Source organism: Tachypleus tridentatus, chromosome 8, assembly GCF_004210375.1.
Source record: "Tachypleus tridentatus isolate NWPU-2018 chromosome 8, ASM421037v1, whole genome shotgun sequence".
NCBI classification, from domain to species: domain Eukaryota; kingdom Metazoa; phylum Arthropoda; class Merostomata; order Xiphosura; family Limulidae; genus Tachypleus; species Tachypleus tridentatus.
The window spans coordinates 9812314-9832670 of record NC_134832.1 but is presented as its reverse complement, the minus strand read 5'-3'; the positions used below and the strand labels follow the sequence as shown (position 1 = coordinate 9832670).

At 33.5% G+C, this 20357-nt stretch overlaps 1 protein-coding gene across 7 annotated transcripts in view; it reads right to left on the bottom strand.

The window, feature by feature from the left end:
* obe (activating signal cointegrator 1 complex subunit obelus) overlaps window positions 1-19714 on the bottom strand; it is a 241105-nt gene extending 221391 nt beyond the window's left edge. For 3 of the 7 annotated variants that reach the window (XM_076517563.1, XM_076517565.1, XM_076517564.1), the window contains exons 1-2: window positions 19465-19615; window positions 2830-2979 (exon numbers count right to left, since the gene is read on the bottom strand). In XM_076517563.1, the coding sequence (XP_076373678.1) occupies window positions 2830-2979; window positions 19465-19538 (224 nt within the window). In that variant the 5' untranslated portion in view covers window positions 19539-19615. The other 4 variants (XR_013032327.1, XR_013032326.1, XM_076517566.1 and 1 more) reach the window with 4 other exon arrangements.
* Between the last annotated feature and the right edge of the window lie 643 nt (window positions 19715-20357).

Here is a 20357-nt window from a genome sequence, read left to right as displayed (position 1 = left end):
AAAAATGAAATAATTCAAATTACCATCATTCTTTTTTCTAGAATAATTTCAAATGTAGTGTGAACCTACATTAATTTATCCTAGGTAGCTTTACAATAAAGATGAAAGAAACCTAGAAAAATGTATCACACTAGTTAAAATTCAGGATTTTCTAAAATATTGCTTTATAAAATTTAGAACTTAAACTTATATACTATTAAAAGATGACTCATTAGGTAAGATTTTGTGCTCTACTAATTGGTAAAACATAAATAAAAAGTAGTTTAAAATTTTAAATGTAAGACAATAAAGTCCTGTGTCATGTGCAATAGAGGATACTTGTGGCAAGAGGGATAAATTAACTATAATTACAGATGTAAAATTAAAAATCACAACACTATTTGGTACTAAATTCAGTAAAATTGGTTACATTCATATCCAAAATTGAAATTTATAGTTTTTAGTATCAGTGTACATTTGTTGCTACTTTCATTTTATTGTTTAACTGATCCCTTTGAACCATACCTCACTTGTGTAAAGTATTTGGCAAAAATGTAATTCACGTTACCCTATTAAATCACTTAAGGCAAGTGTCTCTCGTGACACTTCAGTTTTTACCTATAGTATCCTTATCTAAGATACAAGCTAATTTTTACATTACATTTACTTTTATAGTAGTAAATCAAGAATACGCATAAAAAACAGGACATAATAATTACTTGAGTTCTTCCCTTTCTTATGCTGTAGACTTGGAATAAACCCAACTTTTTTATGCTGCACTAAATAATTTTTTACTTAACCATTTCATAACAGGCTTGGTATAACATACACGGGTTTGTATACACACCTACACATGTCAAGCATTTATACTATAGTATTTGATGCAGCATGTGTACCTTCACAAAATTTGGTAGACTTTTAGTAAATATTACAAGTATTTTTTACACAAATATTAGATTTTTAATGAAATATTTTTACTAAAGATTTGTTTGTGAAAATATCAATTTATTTTGTTACTAGTCTGAGTGAAAGTGATTTCATGTTACAATTAAAAACTGTCTTCTCAAATACCTCAAATATTATTTGTGTAAACTCTAAGACATTGTTAATACATTTCAAGCTTTTGTTTTAAGTTACGATTAAAACCTATTTGTCTTTCCAAAAATCTCAAATATTATTTGTGTAAACTCAAGACATTGTTAATATATTTCAAGCTTTTGTTTCAAGTAAGACCGTATTTTGTCTGATATTTTCTCTACACTAACTATGTGGGATCTGTTGATCTGACTGACCTCATAACCACGTAACCACAGACATGAAGAATATGAAACAAAATATTTTTAGGTTTTATATATATATATAACAAAAAATCATAAATTACTATATTGATACCATAAAATTCCACTATAACTTATCAAGTTTAGTAATTAAGATGTATTTAGGTCTAAAAACAATGTGAAACATGGAATGGAACAAACTAAAAATACAAACTACCTCCTTGAAATCTTGATTCAAAAGATGGTGGTAGCCTTTTAACAAATTAAAATTGCTGAGAAAATCACTATGAGGGATTCTAAGCTGTCAACTGGTTATTCACTTGTCATATATAGAAGTGTATACAAGGAACCATTTTTAAAAAGGTAAAGAAGAGAATAGATACACTGTGTTTGATTTAATACATAAGCTATATTGCAACAAAATAACAAGACATGAGGATTTTACATTTTAGGTTATCAATAATGGTCATTTTAGTTCCCGATTCATATAAAACTACAGACTTAGTATTTTAACATCACAAATATCTAATTTTAACCAGCACTGCATTCAACATACCAAATGCCTCACAAAAATTGATATTTTAATTGTGTTCTTTTAATATTTGCTTTAAAATTATGAAATTAACTTATATATAATACTACAATTTAAATTAATTTACAATTTGATACCAAACTCACTGACATAAATTTATAAAATAGTTGTTCAATAATATTTTGAATGCAACTCAACATGCATGATAACAAGGTCTTTGACCCATGACCAGTTGCAAAATGGCTAATTAAATAATGCACTCAAGAACACAGAACACTTAATAACACATAAGAAAACAAACAATATCTTGTAACTATCACAATTTACTGGCTTTCTAACTATGCCCTAAAAGATGTTAAAAATTCAGCTAACCATGCTAATGTGTTTCCCATGGGAAGAAAGACTGAACTGGAAACATAAAATACTCTGTACAGAAAACATCATGAAAAAATAATTTGACTGATAAAAACTTTGGTTTTCTGTTGATCATAAAGTGTGAAAGAGAAAATGTGATATATTAGCATGGCAAAAGTGGCCTGATTATCCAGTTTATGACTCTAACCAAATAAGACTGAAGGTTATAAAAATTATGCTTTGCCTAATAACAACAATATTTTGATGTGTAACATCAAATTTTGTACTTGGAGTGGTGGTAAATATATTGAAGAAAAGAGATGACCCAGAAAGCAAATGTCACAAATCTCATACTATGGAAAACTGATAATTTGTTTTTAATATTACTTTACAAAACTAACAATGTAAAACCCATATATTTGGTTTATACTAAGTTTTGATGTTCTATTTATTCATATAACATAATAATAAAATTTAATTTTGAATGTAACTCAGGGAAACCTTATGGCATGCATATAAATAATCCTGTAAGTCTGTAGTAAGGGTTAAAATCTGATTTAGGTTATTAGTTAGAATATCCTAATATTTGCACACAGTCATTAAACCTAACTTACTTCATGTGGTTTATTTACCCACAAACAATTATACTGTTAACCATTTGAACGGAATGGAAAAACAAAAACTTACGCTATATGCCTCTCAGCTCTCTCTCTTCTTTTTTTTGCCAAGACATCCACTTCTTCATCAACTTCTCTAACTGAAGGATCACTTATGTAGGAAAACACCCGGAGTGCTTTTGTCAATCTTGGAAGTACCATTTCAGCAATTATAATGACTCTGTAGATAAATAAAAAACATTAATTATGTATACTTATCCGTAATTTGCTGTTACCAAAATTTAACAAAGCTCACGCTGTCGCTCGCCATATTATCCAATGGCTATTATTTTTGTTTTTTGGCAAAGAAAAATTGTAATTGGCAAATATACCGGCAAAACACTGTTGTTTACAAAATGCTAGACTGGTTCACTACATCAACATTTTTTTTAATGCAAGTATGCGGTAAGCAGATAAAAATCAATAACCCGTCTACATTCATGGAAGGTCATTGTGAGGATTGACAATCGTGTGAAAAATTGTTCAATCAACAGCGACCTAACGGCTTGACACGAATAACTCATTTATATGTGGTTGATTAGCGACGCTATAATTAAAGGACGACCACGAAGATTGCGATGGCTTTCACACCTGTAATTACATTATCTAACGTCACATGGCTTGGCCGGTAAGTTTAATTAAAAGCGGTTACTTGATTAGTACCATAATAAACACGTACTTGTAAAAAACTAAATGTTAATTAGTGGAAAGATTCTCTATAAATTGAGCCAATATGCATCAAATTCATCAGATCTCAAAATATATATGCAAAAACGGCTCATTTGGGTTCAAAAAATATTTTACATAGAAGAGCGAACGTTTCGACCTTCTTCGGTCATCATCAGGTTCACAAAGAAAGAGGCAACTGACCGGAAGCTGACCACATGTTTGGAAGGAGTTGTGTAACTGAGTGTCAGAATGTAGAGAGCAGTGTTAGATGTTTGAATATATTATTTTATTTTATTATATCAATATAGGAACAAAGGCGTTCCTTTATATTGGTTTATTTTGGGTTGAAATTGTTGAAAAGTAAGGCTTCTTTAATTTTGCATCTGTTTATGTTTGTTTCTTTATTTAGTATTTGAGTGTTTTTCATGGTTATGTTGTGTTTATTTGACTTGCAGTGTTCGAAAACGTGTGAAGGTGACTTTTTATGTTCTTTGAATCTGGTTTCTATTTTTCTACTTATTTCTCCAATATAGAAGTCGTGGCAGTTATCACATTGTATTTTATAAATAATGTTGGTGTGGTCTTTGTCAGTGTAGTTTTCACATAGTACAGACCTCAGTTTTGTGCCTGGTTTTTGAATAAATTTGGTATTAACTGGAATGTCATATTTTGTTACTAGTTTTTGCCAAATGTTGGTTATTTTTCTGCTAATGTCCGGAATATATGGTATGCAGCAGTATATGGTTTCGTGATTTTTTGATTCGTGAGATATATTTACTTTTGTTGGTTGATTTTGCTTTCTGTCTAGGTGTGCGTATAATGTTTTCTACGGTTTGTGGAGGATACTTATTGATGTTGATGAAGTATTGTAATATTTTGTCTAATTCATCGTTAATTTTATCTGGTGAGCATAGTTTTATGGCTGTGTTTATTTGGTTTCTTAGTAAGTTGAGTTTTTGTTTTGTTTCATGTGCTGAGTCCTAAGGAATGTATAATCCAGTATGGGTGATTTTTCGGTGGATTTCTGTTTTGAATTGTGTGTCAGTTCTTGTAATTTTGAGGTTAAGAAATGATATTTGATTGCTTTCTTCTTGTTCACATGTGAAGTTAATGTTGGGATGTATAGAGTTAATGTGATTGAAAAAATTAAGTATGTGTTCTGTAGATCTGAATCCCGCAACCGTGTCATCTATATATCTGTACCAGTATGGTGGTGGATGTAATGCTGTGTTAATTGCTTGTGTTTCAACTTGTGACATAAAAATATTGGCTAGAACTGGTGAGACTGGGTTGCCCATGCTTAGGCCATTTGTTTGTATATAGTTTTGGTTGTTGAACATGAAGTTTGTCTTCATCGTGGTGAATTTTATGAGGGTTGCTCGGAATGTCTATAGATGGGTTAGGATCTCGGATATAGAGTTCTCAGGCTATCTTGCAGGCTTCAGTGGTTGGAATTTCTGTAAAGAGGGATATAACATCGAAACTGGTCATTAAGGCTTTATGATTAAGTTGATTTGGATTAGACTTGAAATTAAAAGAGTCTTTGATGAATGAGCTGGCTGATGTTACATATTTGGAGAATGCCCATGCTATGTATTTACCAAGATTGTAATTAACCCTCATACACACGGTGGGGGTCAAAAATGGGCCCACTTGTGTTTAAGTTGTTATAGAAATATCAAAGGTGTGACTTTCGGGCCTAAAAATGTACCTAATTTAATCTATACTAATAACATACTATACTAATACATTTAACATATATTTTATGCAAATGGGATATTACACCCCTTGTCTAATGTCGAAATTCACGTTTTCCACATTGGGGGTCATTTTTGACCCCCGTTTAAAAAACTCAATAACATGTCTGGTAAACAATCAAATAATATATTGATATGAAATTTTGTGTTCTAGAACATTCTAGAACACTCTATAAATGTTCTCGAGCATTCTAAAATATTCTTATCTACGTTGCATAGAGAGCCCTCAATCGATGATGAATCAGGAAAACCTGAAATAATATCATACTATAACTCCACCAAAGGAGGAGTCGATACACTAGACCAAATAGTTAGATTCTTTTCCACAAAAAGAAAGACCAGAAGGTGGCCAATGGCACTATTTTATAACATTCTTGATGCTGCCACATACAATGCTTACCTTCTCTATCGGCAGCGCGCCATCCAGAATTCGCATCAAAGTACCAAAAAAGAGCAAGACGTGAATTTCTGAAGTTGCTTACTGATGAATTACTGCCTGAAGAAGATACAAATGAAGTGATCCCTCCAAAAAGACAAAAAGTTGCTGAAGAGAACGTTAGGAAATGGTGTCAAATATGCGCACGTGATTCAAGGAAAAAAACTTCTTCAAAGTGTATCAAATGTAGTAAAATTGCTTGCAATGACCATAAAGTTACCCAGTGTATGCATAAATTGTATAGAATAAATATTTTGTCCAAATTTATACTTTGCTTATATGAAAATAAATTTTTTTTTAATATTTTTGGTGGGGGTCAAAAATGACCCCCAGTGTGGGCAACGTAATTTTTTTGAGTGTGTGTGCTACGGTTAAACGATTCATATGTAGACATTATTGGTCGTAATGGACAATCTGGTTTAAGAGGTTTGGGGATGCCGTATATTTGTGGTGTGCATGACTCGGTTTTACGTAGGTAGGAATAAAGTGTTTGTGAAATTGTGTTGGCTTTTTTAATTTTTAGTAGTAATTTGTTTAGTTGCTTCTCGTGCGTCTTTGTTGGATTTGTGTGTATTGGTTTAAATTTGTTTGGTCTGATAGGATGTTCTTTATTCCTACCTACCCATGCCCATGTCAATTTATTTCCTAATACTTTAGCAGTTATTGCATTAAAAAAGATGTTGTAATGCATGAGGTAATTCATTTTTTATCATTTGTTTCAGACCACAGAGATGCAATGGAGGCGTCCAAGCTGTCTACAGTGATGACTGTTGGCCAGCTCATTCCCAAAAATACCAACATGACCTGATATCCAAAAAATGTGGACAGAGACAGATGAGAGAGAAAGATGGACCAGTTTGTTTTTGATATTGATGAGAAGAGGGTGGTGACTATCATGGAATGATTCCAGGGCCAATAGACAGCTGAGTGAGTCCATATATATTGTACAATTTGTATATTGCTTTATTTCAATATGATTTAGGGCAAGAGAGATGGCATACAATTCGGCAGTGAAAACAGAAACTGTAGGGGGGAGTCTATGTGCCACAATCGAACTGTAACAAACCATGGCAGAGCCCACTGAGTCACCCGATTTGGAACCATCTGTATACATAGGAATGGATGGATCATATGAAAGATGTTCAGCAAAGAAAGAGCAATATTTCCAATCAGGTGTATCTGCTTTCCTCAGATGACTCAAAGATAGGTTACAAATGGGACAGTAATTTACCATGGTGGAATAGGTTGATTTGAAGAAACTGCAATGTTATTCAAGGATAAATCCAAATCTTCTAATTGTGCCTGGATACGGAGACTAAAAGGAACAATGGCAGATTTTCTGTTATTAAAATGTGTGGTCCACTGTGGTTGGAAAACACAACTCCAGACAGGATGCTGTGGTAAGGATCGAAGTTTGGAAGCATACATTAGAGACAGTTGCAAACAGCAAATATACAGAAGGGGGTTCATGAGATTCCACATACAGACTTTGCACGGGAGAAGTACGAAAAGCTCCAGTGCAAAGCCTAAGCCCCGGGTGATGGACAGGATCCAACATTTTCAGTGCTGAAGTTCTGGAAGAACCCTAAACCACAGACCTATAGTCAAGTTTGGATCTGACAAAGGCACGATAAACTTTGAGCATGGAGTATCGATCTACTCCCCAAGAAATATAAGAGAAGACACGGAGAATGTTCAATGATTTTAGACATTTGATACGAAGTTGCTTGATGTGCAATATAAAATTTAATTTAAAATCAAATATAAGACCTAAGAACTTTGCCTCAGGGATGACAGGAAGTACATCATCATCAAGACAGAGTTCTGGATCTGGGTGGATTCCCCCATTTGCAACAGAAATGTATACAAACAGTTTTAGGCAGTGAAAGTTTAAAACCAGTTGCTGTGGTATCAATCAGTATCTGATTGATTGCAGTTTGTAGCTGCCTTTCAATAAACCTCATGTTTGATGACTGACATCAGATGTGAAAGTCATCAACAAAAAGACGATTTGCAACAGTAGGGGTAGCTGTTCACTGATGGCATTAATCTTTATAAAGAAAAATGTGACACTCTGAATACAGTCCTGAGGGACTCCAAGTTTCTGTGAGAAAAAATGAGAAAGTGTTGAGCCTACATGGACTTGAAATCGGTGTTTCATTAAGAATTCCTGGATGAAAAGGGGTAAGTTTTCATGCAATCCATACGAGTGAAGGTCTCGTAAGATGCCATATCTCCATATTGTATCATGAGCTTTTTCTAAAAAAAAAAAAAAACAGTAGCAAGATGTCACCTTAAAAAGACTTCTCTGACTGATGTTTCAAGGTGAATTAAGTGGTCTATCATAGAGCATTGTCTTTGGAACCCACACTGAGTAGGTGAGAGGAGATTGTTTAATTCAAGAAACCAAATGAGGTTGGCATTGATTATCCTCTCTAAGATCTCACTGAGACAACTTGTCAAAGCAATTGAGCAGTAATTCAAAGGAATTGTTGGATCCTTCCCAGGTTTCAGAATAGGGAGCATGATAGCCTGTTGCCAAGCATCTGGATAGACATTTTCCTGCCATATCTGATTAAAGACAGCTAGGGAGAATAGTAAGAGTTCTGGGAAAGGTGGCAATACATCTCATAATGTATATTATCAGGTCCGACTGGTGTATTGCAGGATTGATGAATTGCAAGTTTGAGTTCTATCAGTGTAAGAGGGCAATTGTAGTCATAGAAATGGTCAGTTGAAAAGGAAAGAGGCAGATGCTCCACCTGTGTTTTAATGGCTAAAAATGAAAGGGATTGGTTTGAAGAGCTAGATACACGAGAGAAGAAATACCTTAGAATATTGGCAATGCTCTGTGCATCTGCAACTTCGTGGCCATCAGATATTAAAATAGAGAGGGGGGCAGAAGTATATCTTCCACTCACCCTCCAGTTCTTATCCTATATAACTTTTGTGCTGATGGTTGAAGAAATGCTAGAGGTGTATTTAATCGAAGATTTCTTCTGGCTTTGACATCTAACTTGCCGAGAGTGTGCATAGTCTTGCTGAGATGCAATGCAGTTTGAGAGCGTGTGGTATCTTCAAAATTTATCCCGAGCACGTTTCTGAATTTTTCATGTTATAAAACAGGCAGAATTCCACCAAGGGCAGGGATGCCATAGGGAACATGTCGAGGTTTTAGGGATGCATCAAGTAGCAACTTGTATAATACTGTTGTTCACAGCTGCTATGGATGATTTACATAAGATGGCAGGATCAAGTTCCAAGAGAGTCGTGAAAGAAGGCCAGTTGGCCTTGACCAACTTCCACAGAGGGACATGGGTCGGGTGGTACTGATCACGGCCAATCTCTCGTAATATGATGGGAAAATGATCACTACCTCATGGATTGATCCCAGGAAAAGTGAGTGAGTAGCAAAGGGGAACAGACAGAAAGATCTATAGCCGTAAATGACTGACTGGATGCATGAACATATGTGTAAGAGACAGTATTGAATAGAGCCAGGTTGTGGTTCAGAAGCATATGCTCTAGGGCATGCCCTCTCATGTCAATACGGGAGCCACTCCAGAAGGGATTATGCCCATTAAAATCTCCCAAGATTAAAAAGGGGGTTGACAGTTGCTCAATGAGGGTACTGAGGTCTGATTAATTATAATGCATTTCAGGTGTAAAGTATAGAGAGCAAGTAGTGATGGTACAACCCAAGGAGACACAGATGACTACAGCCTCCAAGGGTGTGGTCAATGACAGGGACCGGGTGGGCACATGCATGTCCCTGTCCTACACATAGCCTGTCGTTCTGGTATAATGAATAGTGTCGGATAGTAACTGTATTTGTAGGCTGTAGAAATTTTTCCTGCAAAGGATGGCATATGGAATGATAAAAGTCAATCAGATCTTTGATGTCAGTCACATTTGATTGGAAACCTCGACAGTTCCATTGAATTAGTGTAGCCATGTGTAATTATTTCAGAGGAGAAGATGGTAAAAAGTCCTTCTGCTTATGCCCACATTTTTTTTCTTTAGTGGATGTGAGTCTATCGCCCTCTATGGATCCTGCTCTAGCTCAAATGGTCAGGTCTGAATTTATCAGTACACATACTAATGATTGAGGGTACGGACAAGTGGTTTGTTTAATTTTTGGGGCATCAAGAAAGGAAGATCCTATGGAAACATCTTGACTTGAAGAAGGTGAAATTTGGCAATGAGTAGAAAGTGTGGTCAGAACAGAGATGGAAGGAGACACTGATTTGTGAGCTTTGTTGATTTTGGGAAGTGTTTTATTAAGATTTTCTGATGAAGACTGTGTAGGGGATAGGGTAAGGTCTGTCTGGACTCCTACTGTAGTAGTAGAATAGGTTACAGCAGCATAAGTTCTAGACAGAATAGGTAATAATTTTTGAGCCACTGTGCAAGTGATATTGGTAACTGTCTTGAGACATTGTACTTTTTCTTCTACCCATTTAGGGAAAGAAGTAAAATTAGAAGGATGCGTACCATTACAGTTTATACAATGTGGTTCGAGTTGGCATTTGGTGGCATTGTGGTCTTTACCACCACAACGGGCGCAGGTAAAGGAACCACGGCAAGTTTGTTTTGAATGACCAAAGAGTTGACAATGGAAACATTGTACAGGATTTGGAATATAAGGTCACACCTTACAATTCGTATATCCTGCTTTTATTGTGGTGTTGTAAATGTTAGTATTAGAACATTTGTTGGTTCCAGAATTCCATCTTTTCAAGTGAAGATTCCACGTACTGCTGTTGACACCTGCGACAGTCCTTAAATCTCTTTCAACTATGACTCCTCTGAAAGTATTCAATGGGTATGTCCCCCAAGGCCTTTGATGTCAGGAGATGTTAGGAATGCTGTGATGAAGATGTCTCCCAAACGTAGCTTTTTTACTGATTTAGGAGAGCCAGCAAACCCTTCTGAATAAAAAATGGGGACATCTGCCCTAGAGGTTTGTCACTTAAGGAATGCAAAATTAAGAATCGCGAGACAAATTCAAGTGGTGAGTTAGGCTGTACAGATTCATCAAAGAGTGGTCGATTTTTGATGGTTTCAAGTTGTGTTGTTTTTTGTTTTGTTTTTTAGTATCCATAATAAAGAGAAAATTTTTTTGGTGCCCACTGACTCCACCCACCAGAACTGCTGAACTGTACACCATATCTCTTGCCCTGGATCATACTGAAGTTGAGCAGTGCTCTGACTGCACTATTTATACTGACTCCCTTAGTTCTCTGCTAGCCTTGGAATCCCTTCACATTGGCTCACACCCTGTTCTCGCTGATATTCAAAACCAACTGGCCCATTTCTCATTAACATCTACTTCTATCCAGTTTTTCTGGATACCAGGCCACGTTGGTATTCGCGGAATGTGCTTGCAGGCATGGCAGCTAAATCTATCTGCTCTGACACTATCACCACTGTGCCTATTCCGTACATGGGCTATGGTCTTGTATTCAAGGCTCCACCCACTCAGTTGACCCTAGCCCAAGTGAACCAGCTGACTGACCCAAAGGGGGCTACCCCAAGACCACCCGTCTTCAGGAATTCAAGGCCAAACTGGTGTGTTAGAGCTGGACCCTTCAACCACCAAGATCCTCCCCTCCCCTTCATGGATCACCATGCACAGCAAACACATGGGGGGATGTTTAGATCCCAGAGGAGGTAAACTGTAAGAACAGAACCTTCACTGGGAGGTCCCTTCACCACATACAGGAGCAGTGTAAAGGACTTACAGAAATTACTCAAAATAATGAACTGCATGGCAAATGTAAATGGGAAAACCAAGATCTAACATGCCAATTTGATGAAGAAGCATTTTGGGAAAGAAGAAGATCTAAGAGGTACAACTATTGAAACAAAGGTGGACGTTGCACATGCGGTTGTTATAGATGCAAAACCACAAGACAGTGATTTTGTCATAGAAGATAAGAATCTAATATGCCTAAAAACGCTGGCTGGAATTGAGACATACAAGGACTTCAACATAAATGAAGAACAGACTAGTGAGAAAAATAAAAAAAACATAAATGCATCATATTAATATATAGATAAATCAGGAAATACAAGCCCAAGACAATACAAGATCAAGTCATGGGATCATGACAAGGAGAAGCCCTATCAGAGGCCCTGTTTGAGAAGCTACTAACAAAGAAATTGCCAATGTTGGTGTTGGCTGTATGAGAAAACTTACAAGTTAAAAATAGTCTTTGTACATTGTGAAAAATATATTTTAAATATTTCTGTTGAACAGGGGCTGATTGTCATATAAAAAAAAACATTGTAATTCACTGATGTCAAGGCTTTTGAACGTTGTGATTGCAATCCATTAATGTCAAGGCTACAGAGATTTCTACAAGACCTAAATGGCAGACATATAGATAGTTTCAACCAGACAAGTGGAAACAGAGTAACAGTAAGGCCACAAGAAAGAGAAATTAGGTCTAGAAAAGCTCGGAAACAGAGTCGACCACTGTGGGAGTGAATGGCTTAACAGTTGATATGTTAGAATGCAATTAAAAGTATGAAAGAGATAAGGAGAATAAATTGTCTCATTAAAAGATGTTCTAAACTAATTAAACCCTCCTATGTAAACTCTGACAAAATGCAGATCATTATAGGCAGCATAAAAAACAAACAGCATTAGCAAATTATATATGGATGCTATTATGATAAAAAATATAAAAAATAATTTGGCTTATAAACTGAATTCTAAAGCAATTGAAATGGCTTCAATGAACTTCTAATGAGATAAAAAAACTATATTGTTTTAAATACAACTATGATCTCTATAGTGTAAAGAATTTTGCACATACATTTAACTTGTTTTGAACAAATATATTATTTGGAACACAAGTACTGTGTTTGTGTGTGTGCTCTTCATTTATTGTCAAATTTATAACGTTTTGGGACAACATAGAACCTATTGGTCCATCTCAGATATCCCACATTTTAAATTAAATTACAAAAACACAACTTAAACCTTGATCATCATCAAATATATACTTATCAAGCTCTTTCTTAAGCTCATTTGAACATACTGCCTCTACAACATCTGAAGGCAACCCATTCCAAAAACCAACCACACTGTTATGAAAATAAAATGATCTTATTTAAAGATGACTCCTACCCTATCAAAAGTATACTTGCATCCCCAAGTCCTCTTATTATCACTGTTAAATACAAACAAAAAAAATGATGATGCATCAAGACCATTAAATTCCCTCTACAATATTAAACACCTCAGCAGAGATAGCCTAGTTGCTTTGCACCACAAAACACCAACCAACCAATTTAAACACCTCAATCAGATCCCAACTTTTCTTTTTTCATGATAAAATAACTTGAGATTTTAGCCTCTCCTTCATGTGACAATTCCTCCATCCCATGCACCATTCTTGTTATCATTCTCTGAACTCCAACAGTCTGATGCCTTTCCTAAATAATGCAATATTCCAAATGTACAATGAAATTATAACCTCTTTACACTTGTGGTCAACATTTTTGTACATACAACAAAAAAAACTTATTTGTCCTACCACTAGCAACAGCACACACTTATAAGACTTTAGACTGATAAACTATTACACTAAGATCACTTTTCTTTCTAACACTGCTAACATTATTCCCATACAAATTATACTGATAATTTAAAGTATGATAGCCCACATGCATTATCTTGCAATTCTTATAATTAAAACCCACCTGCCATTTATTTGCTCAACTTATTAAATAATCTAAATACATCTGTAACTCAATAGCATCCTATTCACTGCAAGCAACACCATAATACTGTCTGTAAAGATAAGTAATTTACTGACCATTCCTTCATTTAGGTCATTAATGTAAGTCAAAAGGAGTTTGACTGAACTTCATTTATAACAATCTTCTGCTTTCTTCCACCCAGCCACTCTTCTATCCAATTTGCTATTTTATCCTTCACATGCACACTTTTTTTTTCACAAATCTTTTATGCAGCACTTGTCAAATGATTTTTCAAAATCCAGATACATCAAATCTATGCTTTTACTGTAATCTACATAAGCAATAACCTTTTCAAAGAATAGCTACAAAGGCAAGATTTTCCCTTAGTGAAACCATGTTTACTATCCAATAAAATTCTAGACTTAAAAATTACTTTGCAAACCATATTTTACGATGTAAGATTAATACGTGTATAACTACTAGGACAATTTTTATCACCTCCTTTGAAAACAGAAGTTTCATTAGCTAACTTTCCATTCTTTAGTACCTGTCCACTATTCAAAAACTGACAAAAAATTGTAAAGTGACTCACATACCCAATCTTTAACTTCCTTTTCGAAAATATCATTTGGCCCAAGAGCCTTATCTTTTCTTTTAATTTCTCAATTTTTTTTAACCAACTAAGAGTTAATGCAGTGATCTTGTTTCTATTCGTAAACTGTTCAAGATGTGGAATACTACTTAAATTTTTGTCAGTAAAAAAAATGAAGATAACCCTTCCATCTCATAAGATACTAGCCTTCCTTTATCACCCCTCAAGGATCCTATGCTCATTCTAACATTTTGATTTACTCTTAATGTACTTAAATAAATCCTTACTGTTAATTTTTACATTTTCACCAGTCACTTTAAATTTCTTATGCTTTTCTTTAATCTCTTTAAATCTTTGCAAGTCAATCTGGGTTTCTACTTGCAGCTATTCTTTACTTTCTGTAAGGAAAATGTTTACCTTGAATAGTTAAATCTTTTTTACAAATACCTCTGCTGCCAAAATCCACAACAGGTAATTCTTGTTGCATTTCTTCAACATCTGCCAATAAGTTACAGACCTAAGAAGAGTTACTGACCTAACACACCCACATACTTACATTACTATATACACTACTAAAAAGTAATGACAACTACGACATTACATTATCAGATAATTATTATATTACGTTTTGACAAATGATACTTTTGCCATATTAACAACTGTTGTAACTTCTCACTTTCCAAGCATTTCTTTCACTTTCTACTTTCAAAAAGCTTATCTTTTTCCATTTGAACTCTCACACAAGGTTAAAAATAATGCGACATTTCCTGTAGCCAAATCTTGTGTTTCTTAAAGTAATCGTTAATATTTGTTACACACACCACATTATATTTAGTATGTTGCTTTCTCTGTATTACATTTAACATGTAAAAATTTGCATGAATAGTTCAGGTGTTATTTCTTTCTTTCATTTGTTGTACCTTCAAAAACATCACTTTTTAACTGTACTGCATAAATTTAAATTTAACAGTTTATATAGTAGCATATGGAAACACAGATGCAACTCCCTTTGGATGCTATAACCTAGGGTAAGTTAATTAGTTTTCATTGGTCAAAAGACAGAATAGCGAGTAACAGAGAAATGAGAAGGCTGTCATGAGGTCTTCGGCAAGTTTCTAACCAATTTTTTGAATGTGGTGGTCAATCTTTAGAATATATTGCCTTCAGAAGACGTGAAATGGTATCCTCAGATAACATGAATTTTCCAAAAAAGTGGTACAGCAGGTCTGTAGAATAACAGTGTGTCAAGATATATACTGCAAAATAACTTTGTAACTCACTAAACACGAAATAAAGAGTGTGTAGCCAAAATCGTACAATCGCAGTAAGCAGATTTTATTAACTTGGAAGACAGTATGTGTGTGTGTATACTGAATAGTTGTATTTAGTTGTTTCTCTTTCTCCCTCCCTGCCTTAATGATACTGATCAATGTGTTGTGAAAACCACAAGTACACGTACATAAATGAAAAACTTTGACACAAAATGTATTTTAGTTAAATTTAGTAGACAGAACAACCTAGATGGATCAACAAGTCTACTGTTTGTAAAGTAGTTGCAGGGAGTTTCATCATTGGACACCACTATCCCTTTGTTGTACTAAAAGCAGAAAAAGAACACTGAACAACTGTCCTTTCTATGAAAAGTGTCAGAGGGGCAATATTTGTTACATAATATAATTCATCACAAAGAAATCTCTGATTTATAATGTGACATATTATGATTTCAAATAGCTGGAATCTTTAATTTAAAAGTTAGTTGAATGACAATGTGTATCAAATTTATGATCCTTGCCAACAAGATTGATACACACAATTTTCTTTTTTTAACAAAAACATGTTTTAATATACAAAAATTTTACAAATTCACAAACAATATTCAGTCTTCTATTTGGTCTGGAACTAAATACTTTATTGACAGTCCAGGTCCACAATAAGTGAATTCATTTTAAGTTGATATTGTTACACTTTGCTAACGCTACCTATATTTCTTGGTGGCCTCACATTGCTTACAACCTGAATTTTTACCAATGAATACATTTAATGTCCTCATGGAAATACTAACATCTGAAATCAATTCACTCAAGTTAAATAGGTTGTAATGTTCAAAATCTAAAAATGTTCCAGGCCAAATGTCTGTAGTTTTCCAATAATAGCCATTTATCACAATTATCACTTTTGAAGATTATAGTATACTGACTGTAATGACCAAACAATATTCTATATAACTGTCTCCCAGCTTGTCAATTTATAATATTAAGCAAAGTTCAAGAAAGTTTAGTTGGCTCAAGAACATCTGAAGATATGCTGGTGCTTTCATAAAACATATCGTTGATTCCTACTTTCAAAAATCTTCTACAAATTTAGATAGCAGGTGAGACTTACACAATACACATTTAAGAACATAAATTACACACATTTCTAAATATATATTAAACTGAAACAAACGTATATACTAAAATAACATTAAATCCATTACATATTCAATTAAATTCAAATCAATTTATTCAACATCATACGATAAATTCATGTATGCATGTAATGCTGACATGAAAAATAACATGAAACAACAAATAGATATTCAAACACATTTGTTCATGCTTATATATTTAAAATATTTCAGCTGACAGAGGAAGTCTAGTTTTTCACAAAATTCCCTCACAAAGAAAAACATTTCTGTTCTTAAGTTTTTCTCAGAGTGATGGATTGATAATGATACTGACAAGAGATTTTAGGAATTACAAAATATGAATAATTTACAAATAATGTATTCCTAAAAATAACCATTTTGATATGTAATTCTCTCTCTACAATCAATTGTTCAGAACTGCAGGATAAATATTTGGCTATTATACACATAGATAAAGGTATATTGCACTAAGTTCCATTACATATAAATAATCAAATATGAGATTAAAATAAAGAATTATCGCAAGTGTTGTTAAAGAAAGAATGATATTTTTTTTTTATCTGAACTTGAAATTTGGCATATAATGTTTTTTTGGTAAAGCGCATTGGTGGATACAAAGAACCAGTTTCCAAAGACATACACACCAACAATTATCCTTTATAATGAAAACTAGTTTGTTAGTTTTCTAAGTTATACCTTTTTGTTTATTGTTCTAGTTTTCCTATAATACATGGTCAAGAAAATCATTAAGTTGTATTTCTTCCAATTACCTCTGTTCCTTTCGTTAGATTGAAATCATGTTTGTTTTTTTAAGGGTGACATGACTGCATTGCTGTACACTAGACAAAAATGTAGTCAGTATCCTTCAATGGTCAGTAAGATAGCATTTTAAGGTTACAACTTCCACAATGAAACTACTTGGTGTAGGTAAATCCGATGTTACTGTGAAGTAAATGTTGAATTTAAACAACCTCATAGATGACTTCAGCCTGATCAGTTTGAAAAAAACAGTCCCAATTCAGTAAAAAATAAAAAAGCTCTTTCTCTATTTGCTCTCAGTCCATCAAGCATCTTTATTCTTTGTCTTCTTTTGCACAATACCAGCTGTTACTGTGTGCTCCATTATTTCTTTCCTTATTACACGACATATTAATTCAGCTTGTTTTTTTCTTTTCTTGATGGTGTGATGATTTGTACCATTAACTACATTTTTCTCAGGCCATACTATTCACAGAATTCTTCTTAAGAAAACATTTCTGCTGCTTATGGTGTTTTCTCAGTTACTGTAAAAGTTTTACATTTGTACCAAAAGTATACACTTTTTCTTACTTCTATTTATATATTATTGTTTGTCAATAAAGATTTCATAGTTTGAAAGTAATCCTTAAGAGGCTTTTCTATTTATTTTAACCTCTTCTATTCACTTACCATATCTTTACATCTATTTAATATTTCAACACACTGTATTTAAAGCTATTTTTCTTTTAGCTTATTGCAGTTCAGTCTTCTCTCTTCATTACAGTTACCATATTCTTCATTATTTGTCCTTTTTCATAAGATCAAATATTTCACTTATTTCTGTTTTCCCTCTCTTGTTCTGAGATAGTTTATTATGCCAGCCAAGTGATTTAATCTTTATTTCCTTTGAGATTCTACTTTTCCTGTTTGACAAAGCACTGAACCTAGTTTAACTGTAATTTTGAATTATTTTATTATTATTATGTCAGACTATAATATATCCATGTATCCATTATTTATAGTTTTTCCTTTTTATTTTCAGTTTAATTTTAAGACTAGCACATACTGGAATGTGATCACAATTATAGTTAGTGCCAGGATAAATTTTTACAGCCTATAATGCATTTCTGAACATTTTGTTGATTAAAATATGATCAATTTTATTTCTAGTATATTTTCTTAGTATGTACAATGGTAGTTTTCTGCTAAACTTTAAGGTTTACTCCTTTAGCCTTTGACCAAACAGCCTCATCCACAAAACGATGAAGGTTTCAACACATTAATTAGTCATACCTTTTTCATATTGGCTTAGGTTATCAGAGCAGTCCAATGAAGTAGGTCCAACCCATACTAGTTTTACCTAACCCTAGCAATCCCCCACTTTTTATGTTATCTCTAATGATATGTACATGGTAGTTTTCTAAATCTAAAAAGAGAATTAGGCATAACCAATAAAGCAATATGGTAATTTTGCACCCACTATTAATTTATTACATAATTATCACAACAGAAAGAGAGTGCAATGTTTATAACTGCTTCTCTACTACCATATACATCATACCTGAATCCCTTTATACTTTTACAATATAACTTCTTGTAACATCATCATCTCATTCATTATAAAACAGACATGGTGTTCTGTGTTTCAAAGTTAATCAGCTTCACACTTCATTTCATGTAGATTCTTCATCACTTTTTGTGAACACATAGTACTGTTATAGGATGTTTCCAACTGTTATCTTGTGATATCAGGTAATGTAATATTTAATAGTAATAATATATTAAGTACTTTAGGCCTCTTGTTTTGTCCCAGAAACATTGCCAACTTGGATGCGTAACTTCATATATGTATATATATGTTAGGGATGTGTTTTCAAGACAGCTGGTATGGGCATTAAAACTTTTGTTAAAGTACAGAACAAAAATGTTTCGACCTCACTTCTTAGGTCTTCTTCAAGTTAACAAAGAACATGTTTTAATGCCCATACCAGCCGTCTTGAGATATTTTTACTTTAGGTGGGTTTCTCTTCATCAGGAGAGATATGTTCTATTATTTGAGTATTTCTCGACATACTTGAGGAAAGAATCTTTGCAATGAGTAGTCACAAAAGTGAATTAAGCATGTTTAGAACTGAAAGAAGTAGTACTAGTGCTGTTATCGCTGTAGTAGTAAAGTTAATTATACTTTAGACATTTATAAATTACAATTAAATTGTAACCTAGCTTATATCACTAATACTAGTAACACTGATAAATATTAATTATATCACGTTTGTTTATTTTATTCAACTTCAAGGGAACAAAGGGACAAGATAATGTCACCATGTTACGTATACACAGAAACTAACCCTTACCTAGTTTTGACAGAATTAGAGCTGTTTACGAAAAAGATAAGCCAAGCTGCAGAACATTGAAACTGAAAGTTCATATTATTAACAAATACAATAAACTATATTGTAAATATATCAAGTAGTAAAATTTTACAAACAATGAAATGTAATAGCTTGAACCTGCTTACCATACAACAACCACACAAAATACCTCCCAATATCCTGTGAAGACGATTGAATAATAAGTTCTTTGCAGCTGAAAAGCGACATCTATTTAGTTGGAAGGCGAAATATTGTTACACTGCAGAACTTGAGTACATCAATACTAAAATAAAGGAAAACTATCATTAAAATTCACCTTTATGCTTATAAATAGTTGTTTGCCTAACCATTTAATACAAGGCCTTCTGTTTTTCAAATCATTTTTTCTGTTATCTCACAGAATAAGAAACGGAACAGTTTGTGCTATGTTTTCAAACCTTAATTGAGATTTACTGATGCCACTAATATTAGAGTAACGCAAGTAAATATTAATTATGTAACGTTTGTATATTTCTTCAATTTTAAGGGAACAAAAGAAACTATATAATGTATTTATGTCACCAAGTGAAGCACACACAAAAACTAATCCTCACTTGGTTTTGACTGAGAGTGAAAGCTATTTACGAATACGATAAATTAGCTAAGTTGACGAACATAAAAAATTCATATTACTATTAACAACTGCAATGCACAATATGGCACTTAAGTACAATAGACTACATCGTAAAGATATTAACTGTGATTATAGACAATATAATTCATCTACAAGTTTCTATTCTGCGATTCCTATAGATAAATAACAATAAGGGACCGTGCTACTTCCTTTTTTGTAGGTATGAATTACATATGAAAAAAAAGAATATGAGTTCTATAAT